The sequence below is a fragment of the Neovison vison genome, chromosome 14, assembly GCF_020171115.1.
Source record: "Neovison vison isolate M4711 chromosome 14, ASM_NN_V1, whole genome shotgun sequence".
NCBI classification, from domain to species: Eukaryota; Metazoa; Chordata; class Mammalia; order Carnivora; family Mustelidae; genus Neogale; species Neogale vison.
Window position 1 is genome coordinate 38,148,402 of NC_058104.1, and position 26,264 is coordinate 38,174,665.

General features: G+C 53.2%; 1 protein-coding gene across 5 annotated transcripts in view; it reads right to left on the minus strand.

Moving 5' to 3' along the window:
- GSG1L (GSG1 like) overlaps positions 1 to 26,264 on the minus strand; it is a 197,797-nt gene that overhangs the window by 33,139 nt on the left and 138,394 nt on the right. For all 5 annotated transcript variants that reach the window (XM_044233446.1, XM_044233445.1, XM_044233444.1 and 2 more), the window contains one exon: positions 3,278 to 3,389. In XM_044233446.1, coding sequence (XP_044089381.1) covers positions 3,278 to 3,389 — 112 coding nt within the window. The remainder of the gene's footprint in view (positions 1 to 3,277; positions 3,390 to 26,264) is intronic.

Consider the following 26,264-nt stretch of genomic DNA (forward strand, 5'->3'; position numbering starts at 1 on the left):
GCCCGAGATGGTCTCCTCTCTTGTGCCTGGGGTGGCGGCGGGGTGGAGGGGGCAGGGACCAGAATTTTGACAAATGGCCTCACACATATTAAACAAGAGAAATGACACTGCACAGCCCTGGCGAGGCCCCAGAAGTAAGGGATGAAAAATGGGGCTGATCCATCTTGCAGGCCTCGGTGACAAGAAGAAATGGATCAGCCCTAATAGGGGCCGCACGTTGGGCCCCGGCCTTAAAGAAGTCAAATGAGAATGAGGCCAGCCCCACGGGAGAAGAGGAGGAGGACAGGGGCCCGGCTTTCAGGGAAAGAAAGGTTCCCGTGGCTGATACAGCAGACTGGGTTTTGGATGCTAAGTGCCAGGATGGAGAGCTAGAGGCTTCTAGAGAGGCCTGTGGGAGGAGGGGCTCAGAATCCTATTACCACGGAAGGCTGTGGGACCCTGGGTGAGAGACGCAACCTTTCTGAGCCCTGGTTTCTATACACCCAACAAGCGGGTTTTGCATATGTTAATTGCATATCAATAACAGGAATATTAGAAGGGCTGGTGTCTGGGGCGTCTGGGTGGCTCCGTCTGTTAAGGACCGGACTCTTGATGGCGGCTCAGGTCATGATCTCAGGTTCATGAGATCAAGCGTCACACCGGGCTCCACACTCGTGCTCGGCATGAGTCTGCTTGAGATCCTCTCTCTCCCTCTTTCTCGGCCCTTCCCCCTATTTGTGTGCTTTCTAAACAAATAAATAAAATCTTTTTTAAAAAAAGGGTTGGTAAACACTTTTAAAGAAGAGCGCTTGCCGTATGTGAAACAGGGTGCTGAGCCCGTCTATAAACCGTCTTTGTAGCATCCCAGTCTCAGAGAGGCAGAATGCAGAGGTTGAAGGTGTGGGGTCCAAGGCCAGGCCACCTGCGTGCAGATCCCAGCTCTGCCACTCAGCACCAGCTGGCCTGGAGAGCAGACTTAAGTTCCCTGTGCCTCCGTTTCCTCTCCACAAAGTACACAACCCAGAGCTTTGTTAGAATGATGACACAGCAGGGCCCGGTACATGGCAGAGACTATTACACACGTGCTCAACACTCAAAAACGTTCATCCCTTTCCTTTGTCCCTTCTCTAGTTCAGATGACCAGCTTCCAAGGTCAAGAGCTCGGGCAAGAATGGCCAGAGGGAGGGAAGCATTGGGTGACAGGGAGCCAGAGCCTTAGCTGGTTTCCCTGCGGTGCTTCCACGTCAAGGGATCAGGGGTGGTGTTGGACGGTCCAGGTCCCTTCAAGGCACGTGTCTTTGCAGGGGGCGGAGCCCAGCAGAGTGGGAGGGGCACAAATCAGCAGCAGCCCCCACAGGTCCGAAAGGGGTTCTTTCTGACTTGGAGGTCTTCCTGCTCCACTCTGACCACCTTCCTCCAAAGTCTCTGTACCTGCTGACCGCCGGCCAGCACACTAGCTTATCCCCTCTTCCACTAGCCTGTCTGACCACACTGTTCCCAGAGGGCCCTCCCTGCCTGGCGCTGGCTCTGCAAGCCCTCCTCGGCGCTCCCACGGCGGTCTGTGAGCCGCCCCCCACCACACCATCCACAGGATAGCCACAGGATAGCTTATTTACTTGTACCCCCAGAACCTAGGAGAGCGGCTGCCCCCAAGTAAGCATGTGGTAAGCGCCTGTAAAATGACTGAGTAGATAAATGGTCCCCAACCACCAGAATGGTCCAGATCTGCAGACCCTAGACATGTGTGGTTGCTGTCTTTCCAGCATGCGTCCCATCTGATAACCCCACCCCACCCCCAAGTTTCCCTTAGGGGACGCCCTTCCTCCTCTCTTTGACCAACAATTTGGGTGGGGTCAATCTCTCCTCCTTGACCTTGTGGCTCGGGCCAGACCAATTAGAGCAGCCCCCAGTCTCCTTGGGGTGTAAATCATTGGTCCTGGGATGGACACATGACTTAAGCCAATCCAGTGAAAGCCATTACCAGGATGTTGGCTGGAAATCCTGGAAAGAAGCCCCATCTCTCTGCTGGTGTTCCCACATTTGTAAAATATAAGTCTAGAGCTGGGTTTGATGAGTTTGCTTAGGAAAAAGCTTGCTTAGGGAAAAGCTGCTTGTGAATGAAGCCAACCAACACAAAGGGAACAGAGATAGGAAAATGGGGAGGGGAGACTGTCTAAACTCCGGATGAATCATCTGATCACCTGGATCCAGCTGTGCCTGAAGCAGATACTTCTGGTAGTGTCTGGTAGCTCACCCAGCATCCATTCCACCCACTCACCATTTGCAAGTTTTCGGTTTATTCCTCACTCCAGAGGTGAGTGTGGGCAAGCTGAGCCAATAAGGTCATGACATTCCCTCAGCTGCGGTGATGATTCAAGAGAGAGGAAATGACCTAAATTGGGCCCAGCAGAGGGAGGCTTGGGACTTTAGTCAATGTTGGGGAATGTATGTGGAGGAAGAAGCACCAGCCTCAGGAACGGCTTTCTCACCACCAGAAGGGAAGCCCACCCAGGGACAGGGTTAACATGTGCAGACGATCACAGAGGAAGAGCAGTCAGTCCTGATGATGTCAGAGACTCTGGATGAAACGCACCCTGAAGTCCATAACACAGATGCACCTTCCACTTACAGGAACCAACGTATTTCCATATTGCTTGGAGTAGATTTTTCTGTTACAACATGAGGCACCTTAACTGTTCCTCCCAGACTTTTCTCTAATACACATTCTGTGTTTACATATACACAGGAGTCTATCGCTGATCCTGCCTTTCTTTGGCACACCTAGCTTATCAGACCTCCCACGGCCCCTGCCACTTGCCAGCTTCCATCTCCACCTTCCCAGAGAGGCCTGTGTGGCAGGGTCAGCAAACTTTCTCTGTAGAGGGCCAGGTAGTAAATACTTCAGGCCTGCGGGCCGCTGAGTGTCGGTAGCAACCACAACCCCGTTGTTGTAGCGGGAAAGCAGCCAGACAACACATAAATGTTAAGTGTGGCTCTGTCCCAGTAAAACTTGATTGACGGACACTGAAATTTGAATTTCTTGTAATTTCCACAGGCCACAAGATGTTATTCTTTTGATTTATTTTCCAGCATCTTGCATGTAAAAACCATCCTTAAGTCAAAGGCTGTGGAAAAACAGCCTGATTTAGCCCATGGATCATAGTTTGCAACCCCAGCTGTAGGGTCTCAAAGTGCCTTTGGACTCCTGGCTAGCTACCTTTGCCCTCTTCTGCTCTTCTCCCCCGAGCTGGGCCAAGCTGCTGAAGTCCCAGCAAGGCTGAAGGTCAAAGCCACTTACCAGAACGACCACCCGTAGTCCCAGGAGTGGGGTCTCCAATCTTCAGGGCCAAGACTCACAGTGACCTGGAATACTTGTGTGTACATCATGTGGGCTACCATTCCCAGGAGACCTGTGGGGGGAGCAGAACAAGGCGTCAGGAGGCCAGGTGGGGCTCTGTCCCCTTTGTCCCACGGACCTCTTAGTACTGGGGGACAGCCTGGAAGAAGGGCCGTCGGCAGGACTGGAGCAGGAAGCAAGAGGGGGGCGTTTTCTCAGCCAGCTAAGGAGCCTGAGCTTGAGTGAGAGGAAAAAGGCAGGCCTGGGGAGATTAAACAAGGGAGACCCAGAGTTAGCTCTGGGCAGAGGTGGACACACTTGTTCTGTTAAGTACCAGATAATATAGATACTTAAGGCTCTGGGATCCACGCGATGTCTGTTGCAACTACTTCTCCACTGCTGTAGCCCAAAAGAGCCATAGACAATAAATACATGGATGAGTATGGCTGTGTACCAATAAAACTTTATTTACAAAAACAAGCGCTGGGCCGGATTTCACCTGTGGGCTATATATAGTTCACTGATGCCTGCAAACTGTAAGGTCATTTGGTCATTTGGGAGACGCAGCCTAGAAGGATTTTTCAAATTGTAGGTCTGAACTCATTAGACTAGTGGGTCATGAAATCACCTTCACTGATTGCCAGTGGTAAAAAAAAAAAAAAAAGAAAAAAGAAAGAAAGGCAGGCAACAAGAATGGAATAGAATAGACATACCCAATACCATCAAGCTTAGCAAGAGTGAATATTATTTTGTGAATCTTTTTGGTTCTATGTGTATGTCCATGTGTGTGGTGACTGAAACATGAAATGTTTTTCTGTGGTTCACGGGTCAAAAATCTTTGAGCCCGCTGGCTGGGAAAACGTGGATTCCCACGGATCTGAGTGGGAATTCGCTTCCCCCACATTTTCTCCACGTAGAGCTGGACAAAGCTTCACTCTTTGAGCTTTGTTCAGATCTTTGGACCCTAAGATGAGGACTCTGACGGGTAAGGCAAAAGGTGGGTGAATGGGACAAGGCAGCTTCAATACCAGTGCCTGGGGGCATAGCCTTGTTACAGCTGGAAGGGTTATTACAACCCTGGGGGCATTTCCCTGTGTGGACCATGGCATCTGGAGCCCTCATGAATCCAACCCTAAGACGGAGTGATACAGTGTCCAGAAGAGAAGAGGTAGATAACAAGAAAGGAAAGCAATCACGCTTGTGCACCTGCTGTGGGCCAAGCACTCGGGGTTATTACCTCTTCTTTTTCGTAACAACCTTCTAAGTATCAAGAAGTACCATGATCGGGACTATGTACCGTTGTTCAGGTTGCCCACTGTACATCTCCATAGGGTCCATTCACGATGCAGTCTACATGCATGTCCCTCCCTGGAGATGAAGCAGAACCATGCCTGCAAGGCTGTATGTGTACAGCCGAGTATGATTATTCCCATTTCAAAGACGAGAACACAGAAGCCTGGAGTGGTAAATTCTGTCCATGGTTACGAAGGGGGTCAATGGCGTTGTCGGGGCTGGTGCCCAGATTCAAATGCCCTCAGCTGCAGGGCTTATCCCGTGCTGCCCAGCGCGCGTCTGTCCTGCCCCGGCTGCCTGATCACCCTCTTCCCTCTTCTTGAAGAGGAGGCGAGAGGAAAGATGCAGATACACGGAGGAGAAGAGGAGGTTTAGCAGAGACAGAAGTAAAGGGGGAGCAGGGCTCTGCATCCTGGAACTCAGAGTGGGCAGTGGAGGGAGAGGGCCACCCTGCATTCCCATAGTGTGAAGACAAATGTTGAACAACTGGTTCTCCAGAGGGAAAAGAAAAGCCCGGATCTGTAGCATTTGCCGAGTTCCATGGTGCAGTGCAGTGACTCCCACTACGGCCGATCTCAAGCTACCGATGTGACGTCACCGGAAGCAGAGCAGAGGCTGTGCCATTGGTGCTCCCGACCTCGTGCCCGCAGGCTCCAGCACACCTCTGGGTCGCGCTCTAGCCCCTGGACCCCGGACCCAACGGAGACCAAAGACGCAATGTGGCTGCCTGCTTCTCTGAGCCTGGGTCAGCCCCTTGTGGACACTTGTCATGGTTATTGGACCACGGGTGTGGCCTGGCGGGGAGCCCTCCAGTCAGCAAATCTGGTACGTTCTAGTCTGCATTTTTAGTTGTGCCCTGGCAGGTGGCACAGAACTGTCCCGGGCTGTCACAGCCAACACAGCACCCTCTTTGGTCCTCTCTGCCCTGGCTCAGTCTGTTAGAAGGAGGAGAAGAGTGGTGAGCCATATGGCGATCTTATTTTTCTTTACTTGACACAGTCCTGGGTGAACTTGCCAAGAGGTACATAACAGATCTACCTTATTCTTTGCAACTGCTGCATACAAGTCCTTAATAATGAAGTAGTGTGTTTTACTTAACCAATCAATTGACAGTTATATTATTTCCAGGTTTTTGCTCTATGAGCAGTGCTGCAATGAACGCTTTTCTGTAAGTGTCTTTGTGCGTACAAGCAGGATATCTGCAGAGGGAATAAGAAGAATTGCTGGGTCATGAAGCCTATGCATTTTAAATGTGAGTCCGTGTCGGGGAATTGCTCTCTTGTGTGGTAGCCCCATCTTGTGCTTCTGCCAGCTGTCTGGGAGTTCTTACCCCAACCTTCCCTGACGCTGCAGATTCCAAAACATTAAATACTGTGCCCCTTGCATGACGCAGAGTGACTCTTCAACATCATTTAAAGTTTTGTGCTTCCTTTGTTGCTAGTGAGCTTGGGTGTTCTTCACGTGTTGGTTGACCATTCCTACCTCTGTCCTTCCAGTGCCTGTCTGTATCCTTTGTCAATAAAATATATATATATATACACACACACATACATACATACATACATATACATTTTCCCTTCTCAATTGGTAGGAATTCTTTATGTATTCTGCATACTAATCCTGTCTGTTGCATAGAAGACCGAGAGTCTACTGCTTGCCTTTTCCCATGCGCTGCGCATCTTTTTGTTTTTAATTCATAAATAGACTTTGGTTTTTAGAGCCATTTTAGGTTTACAGAAAAAAGTGAGGGGAACAGAGAGCTCCCCTGTGCCCCTGGTCGCCACTCCCACAGTTTCCCGTATGATTAATATCTGGCATTAGCGTACTGTATTTGCTACCATTGACAAACCAACACTGATCCCAGTATTAACTAAATTAAACTATTAACTTAGTTTACGTTAGGGCTTTCTCTTTGTGTTGTACATTCTATAGATTTTGATCAATCTTTTTTTTTCGGATCTTGATCAATCTTTGGTGACACGTGTCCACCATTACTGTGTCGACTCATTTCACAGCCTTAAAAATCCCCTGTTCTCCACCTGCTCATCCCTCCCTCCCTCCCGCCTCCCTGAAGCCCTGGCAGCCACCAATCTTTTTGTCGTCTTCATCGTTTTGCTTTTTCTAGAATATCATATAGTTGGAATCGTATGGTGTGTAGCCTTCTCAGATCGACGTCTGTCAGTTAGCAATAGGCACGTACATTTCCTCCATGTCTCCTCATGGCTTTCCAGTGCTGAATGATGGCAATTATGGATAAAGCCTCTTTTGTCCTACATTTTGGTATCTGATATCATCAAACTTGCCAGTCTTTTCCTTTTTGGTTTTTGCTTCCTCTGTCTACTATTAGAAAAGGAGCATCGTAAGGGACCTGGGAGGCTCAGTCGGTTAAACATCTGCCTTCGGCTCAGATCATGATCTCCAGGTCTTGGGAATAAGCCCCATGTCCTCGGCCTCCCTGCTCGGTGGGGAGTCTGGTTCTCTCTCTCCCTCTGCCCCTTCCCCTGCTCACTTTCTCTCTCTCTCTCAAATAAAAATCTTAAAAAAAAAAAAAACAAAAAAAACCAAGGCTTAGAAAAGGAGCACCATCATACACGGTCCTATATTTTTATATGAATTCACCCAGAATTTATCTTGGTGAATGGTGTGAGGTAACTGTCTTTAATGAGTCGCTAATTGTTTGGAATCCTTGTAGAATGGTCTGTTCTTTCTGCAGTGACTTTAAATGACACTTCTATTCCAAGCCCCACATGTATATGAGCCTGTGTCCTAATGTCACTCTGTTCCACTGGTCTCCCTCTGTCCCTGTGTCAGTGCCACAGTGTTGGAGTTCTTATAACTCACAAGACGGTCTGTTCGCTCGGAGGACCAGCCCCCTCTCCTCGCTGCCCAGTGCTCATTCCCCCTGGAACTGCTGCCCTACCCAGGAGCCTTGTGCCTTTGGTGGGGTCCCGACCCCTTCCCTTTCTCGGGGAGGAGCTTTCTCTCCAAACGCCCCACGGTTCTGATGGTTCTGACTTCTTCAGGTCCTTTGGTACCCTGCCAGTCCAGATGCTCCCTGAGTTATGCGACCTCTGGATGCCTTGGTCTTCTCATCTATGAAATGGGGATCTTAGTAGGCACAGGTAGTTCTAGTGAGCATCTACTAAAGAAAGAGAGCTTTCATGAGAACGAGCATTCCTTGGATTAGGGCAGTGGGGACATAAGACCCAGCCTGTCGGCAGAATAATTAATTTTCCAAATCGTTAGTCTGAAAAAGCATTGATTTCTCAATCGAATTCCATTTACTCCTAAATACGAAAGGCCGGGCTTTAAGAAAATGACAGTTCACTCCAAGATGGGCCGGTGAGAGTCTCTGATTGCATTTTGAAGAGGCTCCTTTGAAAACCTGACCCTCACCCATGTTTCTGGAAGCAGGTCTGCTCTGCAAAGGGAGGTCCACGGTAGCATCTGTCATAGGAAGCCTCTGCAGAAGGAATGGTTTCCATCTCCTCTGGGTGAAAAAGTGACTTTCTGCGGAGTTCCTGCACCTCCTAAATTAGCATCAACTAAATGAATGGGGCTTTTCTGCTCCGTGACTGCTGCTTCCTGGCGGGAAGGAAACTCATGGCTGCAAACCTCATTTTCCAAACCCTGCCACCATAAACGGGAGCCCCGGCCCACAACCCCACGCCGTGAGGTGGCCATGGCTCATCCAAGCCTCTGGGGGACACTGGAGGGCACTGGCGTGTGACACTGACGGAGGCGCCAGAGCTGGGCGGGGTGTGATCCCTTCCCAGAGCGGGAAGGGCTGCCACAACTCCCAGCCCTGCTCAGACCAACCAAGGGAAGTCGGCTGTCCAGTCCGGAGGGGCTGGCGTGGGCCCAGAATTGAGAGACAGTGTCGGGAGGGTCAGAAGGTAAGCCCAGGGTAAAGCAGGGGGAAAACAACGTGACAGAGAGTCTGTAGCTTCCAGCTCTGTCACTCACCAGCCACGTGACCTTGAGGGGGTGACGTCCCATTTCTGTGCCTCAGTTTCCCCAAGTGTAACGTGGGGGTAATAACAGCACTTGTCATAGATTGGTATGAGTAGCAGGTGGCTTATACTTGTGAAGCATCTAGAAACATCTAGAAGGAGGCCCTATATCAGTGCTTCTTGAATGAATGAATGAATGAATGCATGAATGAATGAATGCCTAAGACCCACTGTATAGGTCGTCCAGATGGCACCCTTGTCCAGGCACCAGGTCCGGAGTCCCAGCACACAGTAAGTGTTCGGGACGGATCAAACGAACAGACCACCACAGATGTCAAGGTGTGTGGGGGCGGGACGTTAGTCCCCCGGTGGAGAGTCCTGGGTCCTGGATATGGGAATGAGCAAGGCGGGGCCCCATCTGCTGACTCGGGGGAGCCAGTCGCCTACGTGAGCCAATATCCAAGTCAACGTTCATTTGTTTATCATTTGTTAATTCGATCTATCAGTGAATACTTAGCCAATGCTTTTCACAGGTCTAGTGCTTGGGGCCGCTAACACAGACAGACCCAGGCCCTGCCCTCCAGGCCCCCAGGGTCTAACGGAGAGATCCAGACAACAAGAACGTGAGTTAACAGGAAAACATCCTGTAGAGAGAGGTGCCGTGATGAAAATAAAATAACGTGTCAGAGAGATCCTGGGGGCCGCTCAGACTGGATGGTCAGGGAGGGCCTCTCTGGGGAGGTGATTGGTTTTTTTTTTAAGGATTATATTTATTTATTTGAGAGAGAGTGAGACAGAGCACAAGCAGGGGGAAGGGCGGAGGGAGAAGCAGACTCCCTGCTGAGATGGGGCCGGATGCCAGGACTCCGGGATCAAGACCTGGGCTGAAGGCAGACACCCAACCCACTGAGCCACCCAGGCGCCCCTCGGGAGGAGAGGTTTAAGCAAAGATTTGATGGGAGCTGGAGGCAGCCACGGGGAGGCCTGGGGCAGAGCATTCCAGGAGGAGGGGGAGAGGCCTGGCAGGGGCCTGAGCTGGGGGTGGCAGGGAGAGGAGGCTCCCACAGCGGGCTAAGGAGAAGGTGGCTAGGGGTGGGTGAGGAGGGCAGCCAGCGGCCGCACATTACGGAGCACAGTGATGAGTCCGGCTTCTATTGTAAGCGCAACAGAGGCCAGCAGACGGCAGAAACCGGCGCCTCGGTCATGTTGACCGCTCATCCTGGCTACTGGCTGAAGAGGGAGGACGGGGGAGGAGCTGCGGAGCCCGGCTGGGGCCCGTCCAGGAGGCCGGCTACTTGGCCCAGAGCTGCTGGCAGCCCCTGGGCAGGTGTGAAGGGGGAGCCAACGGGACGTGGGGGCGAGGGCGCCTGGAATTCTAGGGTGCTCTCCAGAGTTTCCGGTTGGGCAGCTAAGCGGGCAGATGGTGGTGGTGGTGCCGTCTACTAAGATGAAGACGGGGAAGGGAGGAAAACACCGGGGTGGCTGGAGTCCCATCTGGGCCATATTGGTTGGAATGTCTACCTCCTACCCAAGCAGAGACATCAAGCAAGCAGTTGGGTATACAAGTTGGGGGTTCAGGGAGCAGTCCGAGCTGGGGATCAAATGCATGAGTCACTGGCACAGGGACAAGGGCCCGGGAGAAACCACCCAGAGAGAGATCGTAGCAAGAGAAAACCCAGATGGAGCCGAGCCAATGTTGGGGCTGAGCGGAGTAGGAGGGGCGGCCGGAGCAGCCCAGGAGGGGCCTAGGCAGCGGGAGGAAGCGAGTGTGGCATGGCCAGCGCCAGGCCAAATAAGTGTGCCAAGACGGAGGCAGCAGCCGTGAGGTCAGAGGTGAGGACAGAGAGGGGACTGCTGGATTTGCCAGCACGTGGGCCACTGGGGACAGACGCTCACCTACGATAGGGCTGCAACGAAGAGAGAAAGCAGCCAAGTCATCCCAGAGAAGGCGTCAAAATCCATGGAGAAGCAGGAAAAAGGGGTGACAGCAGGGTTCAGGGATGGATCCCAAAGAGGGGAGACAGAGAATGCTCCTGTGCTCCCCCCACCAAGCTATCTAGTAGATGGGGGTGGGGGAGGGGAGACTGCCATCAGAGAGGCCCCAGGGCAACTGCAGAAGCAGGGCAGAGGAGGCAAGGAGGACAGGGAAGCTTCTACACAAGCAAGGGGCTGGAGGACCCCCCAGAGCGGCTTCCTCTCCACCGAGCACTTGAGAGTGAGTCCATGGGTATAGACCTGCGGCAGTTTAGGGAGCAAGAGGAGGGCTGAAATAGTCCTTCTGGGGAGTGGGGACACCCTGTGTGTGGGCTCCATGCTCACGAGTGTAAAGTGAGATCAGTCGACATGACAGGGATGGGCCGGAGTGCCAAGCCATGACGCCATGCTGTGGGGAGGGGGTGTGGTGGACCCCGGCCCAGGGGACCCTGCTGCGGGAACACAGCAGCCTGGAGCTGTGGCCTGGGGCAGGACACGGAGCAATGACGCCCACCCAGCTTCTGGGACTCGTCCTGCCTCTGACCTGCGTCTGTCTTGCAGGGTTTGGACCTACTCTGCTGAAGGCATGCTCCATTTAATGGAGATACTAGAGAAGGAGTTGATTAATTAACTTATTATTTATTATTAAAGATGTTTATTATTATATATTAAAGAGTTTATTATTAAAGATGCTAAGTCACTACTCCGGACACTCGGAGAGCATTTGTGTCTACATAAATATTCTTGGGTGTGTGGGCACCGATCTGGATTTGCCAACAATCCCATGCGTGTCATGTTGGGACATCACAGAGCTGGTGGGGACCTGGAGGAGGCTGAAACCTGATGAGATAGGGCAGGAGGGCAGCAAAGGGGAAGCTGGGGCGGCCTGACAGTGAGTTGATGAGTCCCTGAGCATGTACTGAGTACCTGTGGTGGGCCAGAGTCTCTTCCAGCTGGGGGCAAGCCGACTGGTCTCCTAATGCTCTGTGGGCGGGGGTGGGGGGGTGGAGACAGAGACACCTGGGGACTGGCATGGGCCAGGGCAGCCAGGGGACCCATGGGAAGCCCAGCTGGGCTCCTTGACCAGGCTTGGGTGGGAAGGTTAGGAAAAAATGTCACCCAGGGAAGGTGACCTCCAATCTGAGAGCTGCAGGCTCAGAGGGACCAAGAGGGTGTGCCTGGCCATGGACCCGCTCTGGGGGAGCTCGGAGGCAAAGTGGCCTGGTGGGCTGTTAGCGCTGTGAGGCAGGGCACGTGGCTGAGGGAGCCGCTGCTAGAGAGAAAAAGGGGGCACTGAAAAATTCTGGATCTCTAGGGAGTTTGGGCTTTGTCCTGAGGGCAAATGGGCAGGAATCACGAAACTGTAAGCAAGAAGGTGAGAATCAGGTGTGTCTCATCCGTAAGATCTCTCTGGCCGGCATGTGGAGGATGAGGAGGTGGGAAGCAGGGGGTCGGGAGAGCTGGCTGTAGGTCCCCAAGCGACAAGGACACGGCCAGGCCAAGGCTGCTGAGGTCAGGGGGCAGGTGAGCAGGTGGCTGGAGGGGTGTGAGCTTTGCCGAGATGGATGAATTCCCAGCCGACCCGCAGATGCAGAGAGCCCTGCCTCGGGAGTCGGGAGGGACTGGGGGTAACTGATGGGTTTGACCCACTTAGCATCGGCCGAAAACTTTGAGCTTCTAAAGGTTGGAACTTCCTGACACCCCTCAGCGGGGAGGAAGACAGAAAAATAAATCCCTTATCTATAAACATCTAAAACATTCAAATGTTTGTCCGGATGGAGACCGGAGTTGGCTCTGACTGTCCCCCGAGCCCTCTGACCTGGGGAGCACCCCATACGGCGGGGTCCGCTTGCTCTGAAAACCGTGACCAAGGAGCTGAGCAGAGGCTATGTTTAAAGCCTGCCCAGAACTATTTTTAAAGACCAGGCTATTTTTAGACACTCTCTCGAGAACCCGAAGCCTCTCTGAGTAGCATATTTCAGGGTTTAAAAAGTTCCTCCTTACACATAACCTAAATCTTTCCAGCTCCAATTTAAGCTAATTTCTTGCTCTGCCCTCCGAGGACAAGGGGGTGAGCCGGTTGACTTCTCCTTGTGGGGATCCTGTGGGAGCTTGGCAATTACCGAGTCGCCCCTCAACCTTGTCTGCCCCGTGCTAGATCATTGCCATTATTCGGCCCCTCCCGCAAGGGCCTCCCTTTCAGGCCACTTGAGTCATTAGCATCATGCTTGTTTGGATTCTGCGCATTTCTCCATTTGCCTTTTACAGGGAAGTGGCCCAAATCAGAGGCAGCTTTAACAGGGGACCATCCCATTTCAAGGATGGGGTTTACTGAACCACCACCAGCCTCGTCTGCCCCAACTGCCTTCATCGAGCCCCAAGGCAACGAACGGACTCAGACCCTTCCCAGCAGGTAGGGGCCTAGAAGGCGTCCCTGAGGCCATGACCCCAGTTCCCAGTGAGTCCTGGAGCAGCGCAGGGCAATGTGGTGCTGGGATGATTTTTCATGTTAAAATCATGGATTTGCCCGCCCCCACCACCACCTGGCTCCAGTGTTCCCTGTTACCCTCCTTCATTGGGGTAACTGGAGAGATGAGACACGAACAGAGCAGCCCCTTCCAGGACTGCCCAAGGAGAACGTGGGCCGTGGGGGCAACAAAGGGTTCTCGCCCGATCTGAGTGGGCAGCAACAGCAGCGGACACCCCGACCGTCTGGCCACGTGCGCAAAGACACAACCAGTGCGTCCTCAAGGTCGCTCAGAAAGAGTGACGTCATCCTAGGGCCTGCTCCCACGTAACTCTTCACATGCGCTAACCCCATTCTGGTGGCCTTGGACGTTCATAAGCCCCCGAGACAGCAGTGGGCCGTCACCCGCTGGATGGTGGTAGGAGGAAGGGGGGCAGGGACGCCGGCCCGTGCCTGGGTGGGAATGAGGAGAGCAAGCTGGAGCCCCCCGAGACAGAGCTGGAAGACCCCCTTGACATGTCCACACAAATCACACAAATCACAGTTCTGGCCCTCTCTCCCCCTGCCTTCTGCATCTCCACCCCAGAAATTCAAACGCTCCAGGAATGTGGTCTTGACATTCGACCCAAGCCTTGACCTTGGGCTGCATCTGGGGGAACAGTCTCAACTCTGGCATGATGCGTGATACTTGAAACCCTGTCTGCTGAGGGGGTGCCTTCTCAGCAGCCCCGCTCCAGGCTCTCAGTCCCCCACTCAGGCTCGAGACCCCACTGCTAAACAGAGAAGCCTGAGTGTCCCCTGTAAGTACAGTGTCCCCGAGTGGGGAGGGCAGGGCAGAGCCAGCCTGTATGGACGGCTCTCTCAAACCTCGGTGACTGCTCGACTCTCCGCCTGCCCCACTAGATACTGTGGCCCAAGAGTGAAAGTGAGGGGGACCCCGTCATTGACTATCCAGACCAGGACCTTGAGAGAAAAGGAGGTGCCGTTATTAACCACCCCGGGATAGCTCAGGCTAACTGTGGGAAAAGAAATGAATGAGGCAGGAGCCCCTGATCTCTCCAGGGACCCCTGCCCCCTGCAGATCACCCCTAACCTTGATTCAGGGCTCTCGCCCTGCCGGGGACCTTTCCACCCACTGCGTGCTCTGGGGCACAGAAGTCCTGTGTTCCAGTCTCCATTTCAAGTCTCCACTTCACAGGAGACAGAGTGCCTGACAGGCCCACAGTGGGGGACTCAGGGGCAGAATCCCCCTTTTTTTTTTTTTTTTTGCCCAGCTTTTGTTCATTCCACGTGTAACTACGGAGCACCTGCTACCAGTCAGGGCTGGAGAAGGACGACTAGGACAGGTGTGGGCCCTGCCTGCTTGCAAGTCTCGGGGGGGACCAGGACACGGGCAGAAAGCAAAGGCTAAGGGCCAGAGAGTCAGGAGGTAAGCGGTACAGGGGTCACAGGAGCTGACCTCCAGTGACCTCCACTCTGGGGGTCTGGGGAGGCAACCCTGGGGAGGGGTGTTGCAGCTGAGCCTCAGGGGTGAGCAGCTAACCGGGTCAGAGCTACCCAAGTGTGGGGCACACCGCCCTCGGGCGCGCAAGCTTATTTTAGACCAGAAGTTCCAAACCTCAGCACTACTGACATCTGGGGCCCGATACCCCTTTGTCATGGGGGTGGGCTATTCTGGGCTTCTCAGGATGTTTAGCTGCATCCCCGAAAATATCTCCAGAGGTTACAAATGTCCCCTGGCGGGGCGGGGGATGGGGAGAGAGCAGCCGCACCTCGGGGCGGGTGGGGAGGGGAACCACTGGTTGAGATGTTACACGTTCTTACAATGGGGATGTTTTTATTTTCCCAGTTTTATGGTTCCCTTCTCTATTCATTGCAAGTACCACTGGTTTTTCATTTCCGGTGGTGATCTGAAGCTTCCTTTCTGAATACATTTACGTTTCAAAAAAAAAGTGAGTGATTTAGAGGAAAATGCCACGGAAATGATGGCCCCATGGATGCAGCGGCCTTCGCGGCGGGAGAGGCCCAGGACAAAGCATGAGGACCGGCGCACCAGGGGAAAGCAGCAGCCCCCAGTGGGCGCCCGCAGCTGTAGGCTGGGGCGTGTCCCACCAGCTGCACACCCTGTGGCAGGCTTGGGGACCTGGGGGCCGCCGGGGAGGCGTGCCTCCTGGAGAGCACACACTCTCCCTTGGAAGTTCAAGACCAGCATTCCTCCAGTCTGCGCACTGATGGTTTCCCTCGCGCTGGGCACGAGAGGACAGAATCGGCTTAACTTCCCGGCCCCTGGGGCATCAAAGAGAAGAATCTGTACACACCAGAAGTTCGCTCTTTGAGGCAAGATGCTCGCATTAGGAAAGACTCCGGGGGCTCTGAAATCGCGGCGGGGCGGGGGGCGCTCACTGGGCAGGCCCATCTCGCTGTCCTCCTGGACCATGTGCTCACCGGGGCCACGGCGTGAGCCCCTCCCTTTGGCGTTTCCCTCTCTTTCTGCCTCTGTCTCTTCTTCTGTTTCCTTCTACCTCTGTCTTTGACGCTTCCTTTCTGTCTTGTGCTCTCTGTCTGTCTCTCTCTCCCAGGAATATCCAGTCCGTGCACCCACGTTCCAGGCAGGAATACTCCCTGTGTTCGGGTCTGACGCTGTGGGGCCCCCCTCACCTCCCATTTGGCCCTTGGGCTGCACAGAGAAAACTAGGATGGGTCTGGGGCCCCCGCCTCAGGCCTGGCCAGCCTTGAGAACATGCCTCCGAAAGCTACTCTGCCGTCCACCAGTCCCATTAGCCGAAATGCAAATCCTATTCTTCTGGCCGGTTAGATTTCAAGAGCTCTGGGCTGCCACACTTCCCTGCAGGGACGCTGTGATACTATCCAATTAGTTTCGCTGCCCAGGAAGCTGCCTGCACCCCAGGAAAATGAGCTGAGCGGCCGTCTCGCCGCAGAAGCTCCAGGGAGCAAAACCTCCGGACGGCCCGCCCCTTCCCGAGGCTCTGTACGGTCTGCAGAGTCACTGACTGTCCTCACGCGGTCTGGGAGATAAAGGAGGAGGACAAACAAGGTCCCCGCCCTCACGGAGCTGATGTTCTTGGGGGAGGAAGACAGAAAATCAACACATTTAAAATTCAGAGTTTAATAAATGCTGTGAAGGAAAAGAGGGCATGAGGAGGAAGTGGGAGTCCGTTTGGCCAAGGAAGTAGGGCCCAGCCCCCTCAGGGAGGTGACAAGTAAGCCGAGACCCAGGACTCAGGTCTGGGCTCAGATTCAGGGCAGGAAGGTGGGAAGTGTGCTGAGGAGGCACCGCGGGGTCCTGAGGATGCTAGGGCTGGGGCGCTGTCGGCCTTGCCTCCTCGGAAGCCCAGTGGCTCTGCTGTCCCTCCCGCAGGCACCCGTTCTCCTGACCTCTAGCTTGGAATGCTCCCAGAGAGGCACCTCCTGCACCCCCCAGGACAGGAGCCCAGATGGAGCCCCACTCAGCTAGGTGACAGAGGACAAAGCTGGAGTGAGGTGGGGCAGCGCATCCTGGACTTGGGTGCTGTCTCTGTCAGCCTGAAGCCAGTGCTAAGATCTCCCGCAGGGTTAGCATCCGGGGCTGCCTGGGTCTGAGCAAATCTCCGGGCGGAGGAGGTGCTCATGGAGGACGGAGAGGAGGGGCCCCCAGGAGCATCACCTTTGCTGCTGTTGGCCCTGGTGTCCCTGCCTGAGATCCTCCACTTGTCGTCTGCGTGCTCTACTTGGGTGGAAGTGAGTCTGCCCAGCTCTCTTCTGAAGAAGGCCCTGGGAGTCAGAAATGTGCTCCCACCAGAGCTCCGTGGTGCTCAGAGTGGGGACCAGGCTGCAAGGCCCCCAGATCTCGGTCTGCCAGGAATCAAGGCTCAGCTGGGTCCATGAGCTGCTAAGGCTCCGAGGCCAGTGAGGCGTGGCTCTACGTAGGCCCTGGGGGCAGCCTGCAGCTGGAGCTCTCCCCCCACCAACCCGGCCCCGCTCCCACCCCCATCAGCCCTGCCCACCTCAGCAAGGCTCAGCTGCCCTGCTCCTGACCCAGCCTCCTGGCTCTGGGGTCCACTCACCTTCCCTAGGCCTGGCCCAGGAGTGGCCCTATGTACCTCACCCTGCCCCCCAAGATGACAGGCTCCTTCTCCAACCAAACTGCCAGTTCCTTCCCAGGCAGCTGATTGTCTTCTAGGGCTCTGGGGAATACATCCGGGTCCCCATCGCCCCACCCCTGCATCCCAGATTAGACCAACTCTCCCATCCCCATATCCTGGCTGGGCCTTTTCCCCCGGCCAGCAGACCACTTAGACACCGTCATGGGAGGCAGGACAATGTGGGCTCTGGAGTTTGTCCACTTACATCCAAGCCTGCTTCTGACACTTTAGGACCATGTGATCTGGGCGATTCCGTTAAATCTGCTGTGCCTCAGTTTCCTCACCTGGTGGTAGGAATGAACCATGGGCACACAGAACAGGGCCCAGAGCACAGTCACTGCTCTGCAAGTCTGGAGGCTACACTGGCTGCTGCCATGCCTCACGCTGACCTGATCCCGGGACTCCTGCTACAGTGCTCCACCTGCTGGGTCAGACATCCCTGGAGGCTGACACATGCTGGAGAGAGTCTGAGTTCTTCCCATCCTGGGGACCAAGTTATCCCACGCCCCTCTAGTTGCCCCCCCGTACTCCCCGACCCCTCTGCTCCACTACTCTTGCATGGCCCTGCTTGCCCACCAGAGCACGGAGCAGAGGGCCCTCCATGTGCCAGTCCGTTTACAATACCTTTACTGATACATCTGCTTGGCCATGACTCATCCCTGCAAAGGGGGTCCAGGGATGATGTGCGGGTCCTCGTGGAGAAGCACAGAGGAGAGCAAATAACTGGGAAGTGCAGTGGCAATGCAAGAGAGGCTGCAGTGTGGGGCACCCCAGGCAGCCTTTGAGGGAGGAGGAAGGCTTTGAAGGGTGATACCTGGGCCACACGGTGACATGGGGTGTTGACTGTGTGTGCAAGACAGGAATCTACACGCACCACCTCGCTGGTCCTGCTAGGAGATTTTACAAAGGAGGAGTTGTTACTCTCTCTTTGACAGATAAGGAGACGGAGGCTCAGAAAAGTTAAGGTTGTGTGGCGGGCCCAATGGGTCAGGTCCAGAGTGGGTACCCCTGAATATTTCTCTGCTGTCCATGGAAGGGCCAGATTCTCCAGATAAAGGACACAAGCACCGCCCCCTCAAGCAACCTGAACCTCCAGAGAAGAGGTGTGACTAAGCATGATGATAAGAAAAATGGAAATCTGGCAGGGGAGAAGGAGGGACTGAGAGTCATCAGTGCCCCAGACCTTGCCTGTCTTGTCACTGGTTGACTCTTCTGTGGTCTCTACCCTAGTGGGTCTCAGAGCCCGCAGGCCTCACCAGGGTGAGTACGATTGCATGGCAGTGGATGGTGTGGCTCTATGCACTGGGGGTGGATGAGAAAGGCACCAGCCCCTCAGTCCAGCCTACTTCCCAGACCCCAGCACACCTACCCGCAGACACCACGAACCTTCAGGTCTCAAACATGGGCTTAACACCCATCAGTCACCTCTGGACAGCCAGCTATGTCTGTCTGGCCATCCAGCAGGGGACAGAGCTCCAGGTTGGAGGCAGACACACCTGGGTTTGAATCTCAATTCTGCCACTTCCCAGCTCTATGTCTGTGGACAAGTCACTTAACATCCCGGAGCCCCCATCTCTGGGCCTGAGAATAACACCCAGGCATATCCACTCATACCACCCGTGCTCCCGGAGTACCAGCTGTGAGCCAGGTATTTTTCTAAGTCTTGGGGACACAGTAGAGAGTGCAACAAGAGTCCCTGTCCTCATGGAGCTGATAGTCAAGTAAGGGAAACAGACAATAAAGACGTAATTTCAAGGAAGAAACAGAATGAGGCACAGAGTGGCCGGAGAAAGCTATTTCCGATCGGATCACCAGGGAAGGCCTCTCTGGGAAGGGGCTTCAAACGGGGACTCAAGGATAAGGAGGAGCCGAACGTGAAAAAGCCCAGGAACAGTCCCAAGCAGAGGGAACAGAGGTTGTCAAAGACTTTAGATGGGGAGAAGGTCTCAGTGTGGCTGGTGCCCACGGAGTGAACAGGTGAAGGGCTGCAGGAGGGGGGGCAAGCACCAGCTTGGGAAGGGATAAGGATTTTATTCTAGAAGCCTCTAGAAGCTTTTAAGCAGGCACTTTCCCCACTTAGTCATATGAGACATAAAAGCACAGAGGGCATGCTTGGTGAATGTTGGTTAACTTGTATGTGGTCTCAACCCAGTAGGTCTCAGAGTCCCCAGGCCTAGCCAGGCCTTATAAATGTCATGTGGCCATGTGGGGCTCAGCTTTGTGCAGAGGGGGAGGACAAGGGGACACCATCCTCTCCTTCCAGGCCAGGTGTTCTCAGTGCTCTGCCCTTTGGCAGACTCTGCCAGCCGGCCCCCTTCCCAGAGATAAATGGTGGCCAAGCACAGACTCAACTCACTGTCTCAAAATAGCCATCAGGGAATTTCCAACACCTGGGAAAAGCACACAGAAGGTACCATTCATGAGAAGAGTTTTCCAAGCGCAAAGCATTTCCATCAATGGGAAGTGTCCTCCAAGGGACCCTTAGACTTCCCCAGCCATCTGCAGCGGCAGAGGCCGTCTGCAGGGAGGGAGAGGGAGAGAGGGGAGACGGGAGCCTGGGGAGACAGTATAAACCTTTAGTGCGAAGCAGCCAGGACAGGACACCAGGCCAAGGCAGGGCCCAGTGAAGGTAAGAGTGTGAAGGATCCTTGGAGGAGGCCAGTGGGAAGGTCAGCTCTTGAGGGAAATTTGGCAACAGTTGCCAAAACGGAAAATGCACCTTCTTTTGACCCCAGCAATTCCACTGCTTGGAATTTACCTTCAGACAGATTGCAGCAGCGTGTTAAGAACACCCTAGAAAGTCCACCGACAGGGGACTGATGGGTTAAGTGTGGGCACAGAAATCTATGTCCCCATCCCGCCCCAGATCCTCTGTACGACTTCTACTCTTACTCCTCTTCAGCCACTCTGGCCTCCTGAGCCCCTCAGTGGGCCAGGCAGAGTCCTACTTCAGTGCCTTTGCACTTGCAATCCCTCTACCTGAGCCACTCTTCCCTTGCAGCTCCACTTGTACAGCAGGCAGCTTCTGGGATGGCCTGCAATGACCCCTGCCTCCTTGTGGAACCACGATGGAATCCCCGTAGAGTACGGGCTGGACTTAGGGGCAGAATACGGACGGGATGAAACATCGCTTCCGGGGTTAGGTTTGAAACACACCGCGGCTTCCATCTTGCTCTCTCTCTCTGGCTCTTTGCTTGGTGTGCAATCTCTTTCTCTCTCTTGGATCACTTCTGCTGGGGGAAGCGAGCTGCCCTGTTGCAAGCAGCCCTCGGGAGAGGTCCAGGTCCAGCCCGTGAGGAATCGAAGCTGCCACAACCATGAGCGTGAGCTTGGACATGGCTGCTTCAGCTCCAGGCAAGCGCTGAGGTGACCACAGCCCTGGCCCATGGCTTGACTACAAGTCAGATCTTCTGACTCACCTGTGCCTGGATCCCTTACCCACAAAACCACTAAGTTGGGAGGTGACTTGTTAGACATCAGTAACAAATTCAACTTCCTTCAGGTTTCTGCTCAGATGTCTCTTCACCATGATAGCCTCCCCTTATCACAGAATGAAGGCTACTCCTGCCCCCCCTTTATAGCACTCATCCCACCTAACATATCCTTTGTGTATTTAACTATTCACTACGTCTCCCTACTAGCACAGCAGCTCCCTGGAGTGGAAACGGTATCTGTTTTGTTCATTGTTCTGTCTCTGAAGCTTAGAACAGAGTCTGGCACGTAGAAGGTGCTCAGTAAATACTAAGTTAATAATGCCCAAGTGAGAACGAATTGGGTAGATTAAAATATACTGACCAAAAATTACCCCCAAGAAATATTCATTGAGAAAAGCAAGGCACAGCAAAGTGAGGGCCCTGTGTTACTATATATACATTTTTACATGTAGAACAATTCCGGAAGGATAGATAAGAAACTGGTAGAAGTGGAAGAAGGTTTCACAAGGGGAGCTTAACTGATGTGGGGCTTGAGGGGGAGGCAGGAAAAAAAGGAGGAATGGCGTTCCAGTCAGGATGGACAGCGTGGTCTTCCTCCAGAGACCAAGATGGCGCCAGGCCAGGTGTTCTTCTGTGAGGCTCACCCTCACCCAATGGGCTCCTGGACACCCTCAGCTACAGGCCAGCAGCCTCCGGGGACCTCCTGCTCCCTCCGCACCTCAATCCCACTCTGCTCCAGACCGAGCCAGCACCTTAACCTCTCCCAGCTGTGGAGCTCAGAGCATGTTTTCTTGAACTGGGTTCATCAAGACAGAATCATGGGCTTTATCCCCTCCTGGTCACCCTGGTAAGTGTCCCCTGCCCCAGCACCACCTGGGGTCCAAGCCCTGGCTGTTCTGTCTGCTCGACTGGGAGCCTTACAGGCCTTCTTGGTCCTGGGGGATTCAGAAACTGCCGAAAGGGTGGTGAGCGGAGGTCGAGGTGGCCACGCTGGGTAACCAGCACAGCAGGGCTGGGATGCCCCATCCCCCCACAGCCACTTGTGCTATAACCATGGCCAGTAAGTGTATTATCATAGTCTCTCTCTCCCTCTAGGTCTCTCTCTAGTTCTGCCTCCCTGTGTCTCTATTCCCTTCCCTGTGACTTCCTGTATATCTGTCTTTCCCGCTATCTCTGTCCCTAGGTATCTCTGTCTCTGTGTATCTCTAGGATTCTCTGTGTCTGTGTCTGGCTTGGTCTGGGTCCCCCTCTCCACCCTACATGAACTACAAGCATTGCCACCGTAATACCAAATCACTGCTCCCTCGAAAATCCCCAAACCATGGTAATACCGCCATGGTATTACCGATTCTGTTATGGTCATCGTCCCAAGACCCACACTGGGCCCCGCGCTAAGCACTCAGTACATGCTCGCCGCTTCAATCCTTGCAACCTGCCCATATGGTGGGGACCAATGGTGGGACTATTACCCTGTTTGGGGAACTTGACCAAAGACACACAGTTGGTGGTGAGGAAAGGATCCACACCCAGGTGGTCTGCCCTTCATCCCCCCACACGATGGCTTCCCACCTTCTCTTCTCCACACCTACAATGGAAGACTTCTTAGGGAGTCTCCAGCCTCCCAAGAAGGGAGCTCAGGCTGATAAACGCAGCTCATGCCCAAACCCCTCCATTCTCTATTGGTGGCCCAGCCTGGTCCAGGGGCAAGGAGACAGCTGCCTATCTGAGCAGCAGGAAGACTTTGGTGTCCACCCCCCTCCCCATGTACCCCTCCCACATGCAAGCACCCTCTTAGGTTACCATAAAGCAGGTTCTGTTACCCTCATCTCATGAACAACCATTCAGGAAGGCCAGCTTTGTGCCAGGGACTAGGGACATAAGAATGACAAGACAGACCCAATCCTGCCCTAAAGCTCACACTCCACCAAGGAGAGTGCCTGGCACATGAGTGACATGGAGGAAAGCCCTGGGAGTAGAGGCTGGGCCTGGTTCCTGCCTCCATCGGTCAGGGACAACACAAACTAATGAGCCTTGGCCATTGGGATGTCCCAGGAGTTCCTGAATCTCGTTCCCTCCAGTTAATGGAGAACTCCATTATGTCCAAAAAGGCATAAGCTGTATCTATCTCCAGAACTCCCATGCTAAATCCTTCCCCCCTCTCCCCTTCCCCACTCTCTTCCCCAGCCACATAAAGGGGCTTCAGAACACAGCCTTTTCCTCTATAACAGAGGTTTGTCCTCCGTTTCCCCACCTAGTTCCCTCCCCAACCCACTTGCCTGGGGTTGCATCCTCTACCTGCATAACCCCCAGATGACTGAAGTCCTGGCCACTGGAGAGAGGAGGGAACAAGATTCTCCTGCAGGCCTCCAGCAGCCCTGCCCACTGACCTGATTTCCACCCAAGGTCATGTATCCAGGCCTTGCCCCCTTCTGGCCACACGCCCGGGCTCTGTCCCTTCCTGGCCATACCTCCAGGACACCTTCCTGGCCATGCCCCTCAGAGCCAGCCTTCCCTTGGACCAGTGCCTGAGCCTCTTCATGGTTCCCCTAAGACCAGGCCCCTGAGCGCCCAGCAGCCTCTGCAACACCCACGCCACTAGGTCATTTAAAACTGCTAGAACGGAGCAGTTCCAGGACTATGGGTTTTACTTCCAGTTTTTATTAAACTTATTAAAATTCTCACCTCCTCCTATCCCCCAAAGCCCAATTTCTGCCTGGCCCTGTGCCTGGGGCCAGGCTCATTTGTATGAAAGGCCCAATGGCCTGCATATTCCCCCCCAACCTTGCCTCCAGAGCTCGGAGAGGATGTGGCCGAATTTCAATCACCATGAGGAGGCTTGGGGAGGCCAAGAACAGAACACAGTCTCCCCTCCGAGCCCTACTTCCTGAAGACACAGTGGCTACCCCCAGCTGACGGACCCCTGTTCCTTTCTGGAAACTTCAGACTCCTCGGCAGGCCCTGACTTGCTTTTAACATTTCAGCTCATTCATTCAACAAATATTTATTAAGTGTCCTCTATAGGCAAAGCTTTGGACCAGCCACTGGGGATCCAGCTGTGAATAAGGCATGGCCATTCCCTCAAGGCTAATGAGGAGGAGGACATAAATAGTGAAGTAAAATCAATTATTACAAATACTAAAATAGAAAGACATAAGCTGTATCTAAAACTGGCAGACCATGGGCTGAATTCAACCTGCAGATGTTGGCTAGAGCTATAAAAAATGGATTTTTTTTTTCTTTTTGCCAACACTTAAGAATCTGGAGGATTTCCATTAAAATATGGGTGTTCTGGCTTCTCTTGGAAAAATCTGAAAGCCTGGCAACAATGGGTCCACATTTCCCCTCGGCGACCCTCCACAGTCTGATGGGAGCTGTGCTATTTAGCTGGAGGCTGTAGTCACGAAGCCTCACAGGCCCCGCCGGGCCCGCCTCTCCCTGCCCCTGCCTGGGCCATTCCCGCCGTGTTCCTGCTCTCACTCAGATCTCCTCCCAGGCCACTGAAGGCATTTATCTTCTCAGTCCCTGAAAAAGACCAGAGGGAGAGAAAGGTCCGTTTTCCCTGTGTGTGGGGAAGGCCTGGAAAAGGAGGTGAGCTTTGAGCTGGGTCTGGCAAGGTCAGCATGCGCTCAACGAGGAGGGGCAGTGGGAAGAAGGGAAGAAGGAGACAGGCAGCTGGAAGGGCCCAAGTGAAGGCAGGGAGTCATGGAACTGTGCCTCCTGGGCCTCCCAGTCAGGCTGAGTTCGGCATCACGGGTTCTCATGGGGCTGCAGACTCAGGGACTGTTCTGGTTCAGCTTCTTATCTCCTGGGACCTGCCACAGACAGGTGAGATAACGCTACAGGTACAAAGGCGGGCCAAGAGGCTTGTGGAACACCAAAAGGCCAGGTGTCCAACTGGATCACCTCTAAGTTACCTTCTGACTCGGGTAACTGGAATTTAAAAACAAAAACCAAAACTAAAACAAAAACAAAAAAAACAACTTATTCTGAAATAATTATTGATTTGCAGGAGCTTGTGAAGAAATGTACAAGAATGTCTTGCACACTCTTCCCCCACTGTTAAGACACAATTTGTATGGTCTTAGGATACAATATGGCGATCAAGAAATTGCCCTTGACCCAGCCCATAGGGCTGAGTCAGATTTCACCAGTTACGCATGCACCTGTTGAGTGCGCGGGTGTGCAGCTGTGTATAATTCTGTCGCATGTGTAGCCCTGCCTGCCCACCACCACGTTAAGATACTCGACTTCACCATCCCAAGATCCCCTAATATCGCCCCCTTTACAGTCACACCCACCAGCCTGCTGCCCCTAATCCCTGGCAACCACTGATTTGTTCTCCGTGTCTATATATGTTACAGCACAAATGTTACATCACAGCAATCAGGGCACACGTAGCCTCGAAGATTGGCGTTTCCCGCTCGGATTAATTTCCCTAAGGTCCAAAGTTGGTTCCTTTTTAAAAAAAAAAAAAAAAAAAATCTGTTATTGAAGGAGAGTTGTTTCGGGTATCCGACTTAGGGGTTTGTCAACCCCCCACGTGAAGCAGCGCGCGCCACAAGCGCGGGCCGTCACCATCCGTCACGTTACGACATTATTGACTAAACTCTCTCTACGCCGTCCTTTTCATCCCCGTGACTTGCTTTGTACAAACTGAGAGTTTGCGCCTCTCAATCCCCTTGACCTATTTCGCCCGTCCCCTCGCCCCCCTCCCCTCTGGCCACCACCAGTTTGTTCTCTGTATTTAAGAGTCTGGTTTTTTTATCTGCTTGTTTGTTTTTTTTTTTAATTCCACATATAAGTGAAATCCTATGATATCTGTCCTTCCCTGTCTGACTTGCTCCCTTAGCATTATACACTCTAGATCCATCCATGTTGTTGCAAATGGCCAGATCTCATTTTTTATGGCTGAGTAGTATTTCATTATAGGGCTACATCCCAACTTCTTTACCCATTTATCTATCGACAGACACTTGGGCTGCTTCCGTATCTTGGCGATTGTAAATAATGTTGCAATAAACATAGGGGTGCCTGTGTCTTTTTGAATTAGTGTTTTTATTTTCTTTGGGTGGATCCCAGGAGTGGAATTACTGGATCGTACAGTAGTTCTATTTTTAATTTCTTGAGGACTCCATATGGTTTTCCAGAGTGACTGCACCCGTCTGCACCACACAAGGCTTCCCTCTTCTCCACATCCTCACCAACTCCTGTCGTTTCTAGTAGTTGGTTCCTTTTTTGTTGCTTAGTAGTATTCCATGGTGTGGATATACCACAGTTTATAGATTTATTCATCCATTGAAGGACATTTGGCTAGTTTCCAGTTTGAGGCTTTTACAAATAAAGCTGCTCTGAACATCCATGTACAAGTTCCTACATGAAAATAAGTCTTCCTTTTTCTGGGATAAATGCCCAAGAATGCAATGGCTGGGTCCATTTTTACTTTTGAAAGGAACTGCCAAACTCTTTCCCAGAGCGCCTGCAAGCATTTCACATGCCCACCAGCAACATAGGGGTGATCAACTTTCTTGATAACTGGAATTTTATTTAAAAACAAAAAACTCCAGTTCTCCATGGGGTCCAATCTTTCCGCAGACTCAGTCTTTCTGAGCAACCCCGGGATGATGACACCCCCATCCCTGGCAGCCTATCTCTCCCTTCTCCTACTCCCTGGCAAGAAGTCCACAG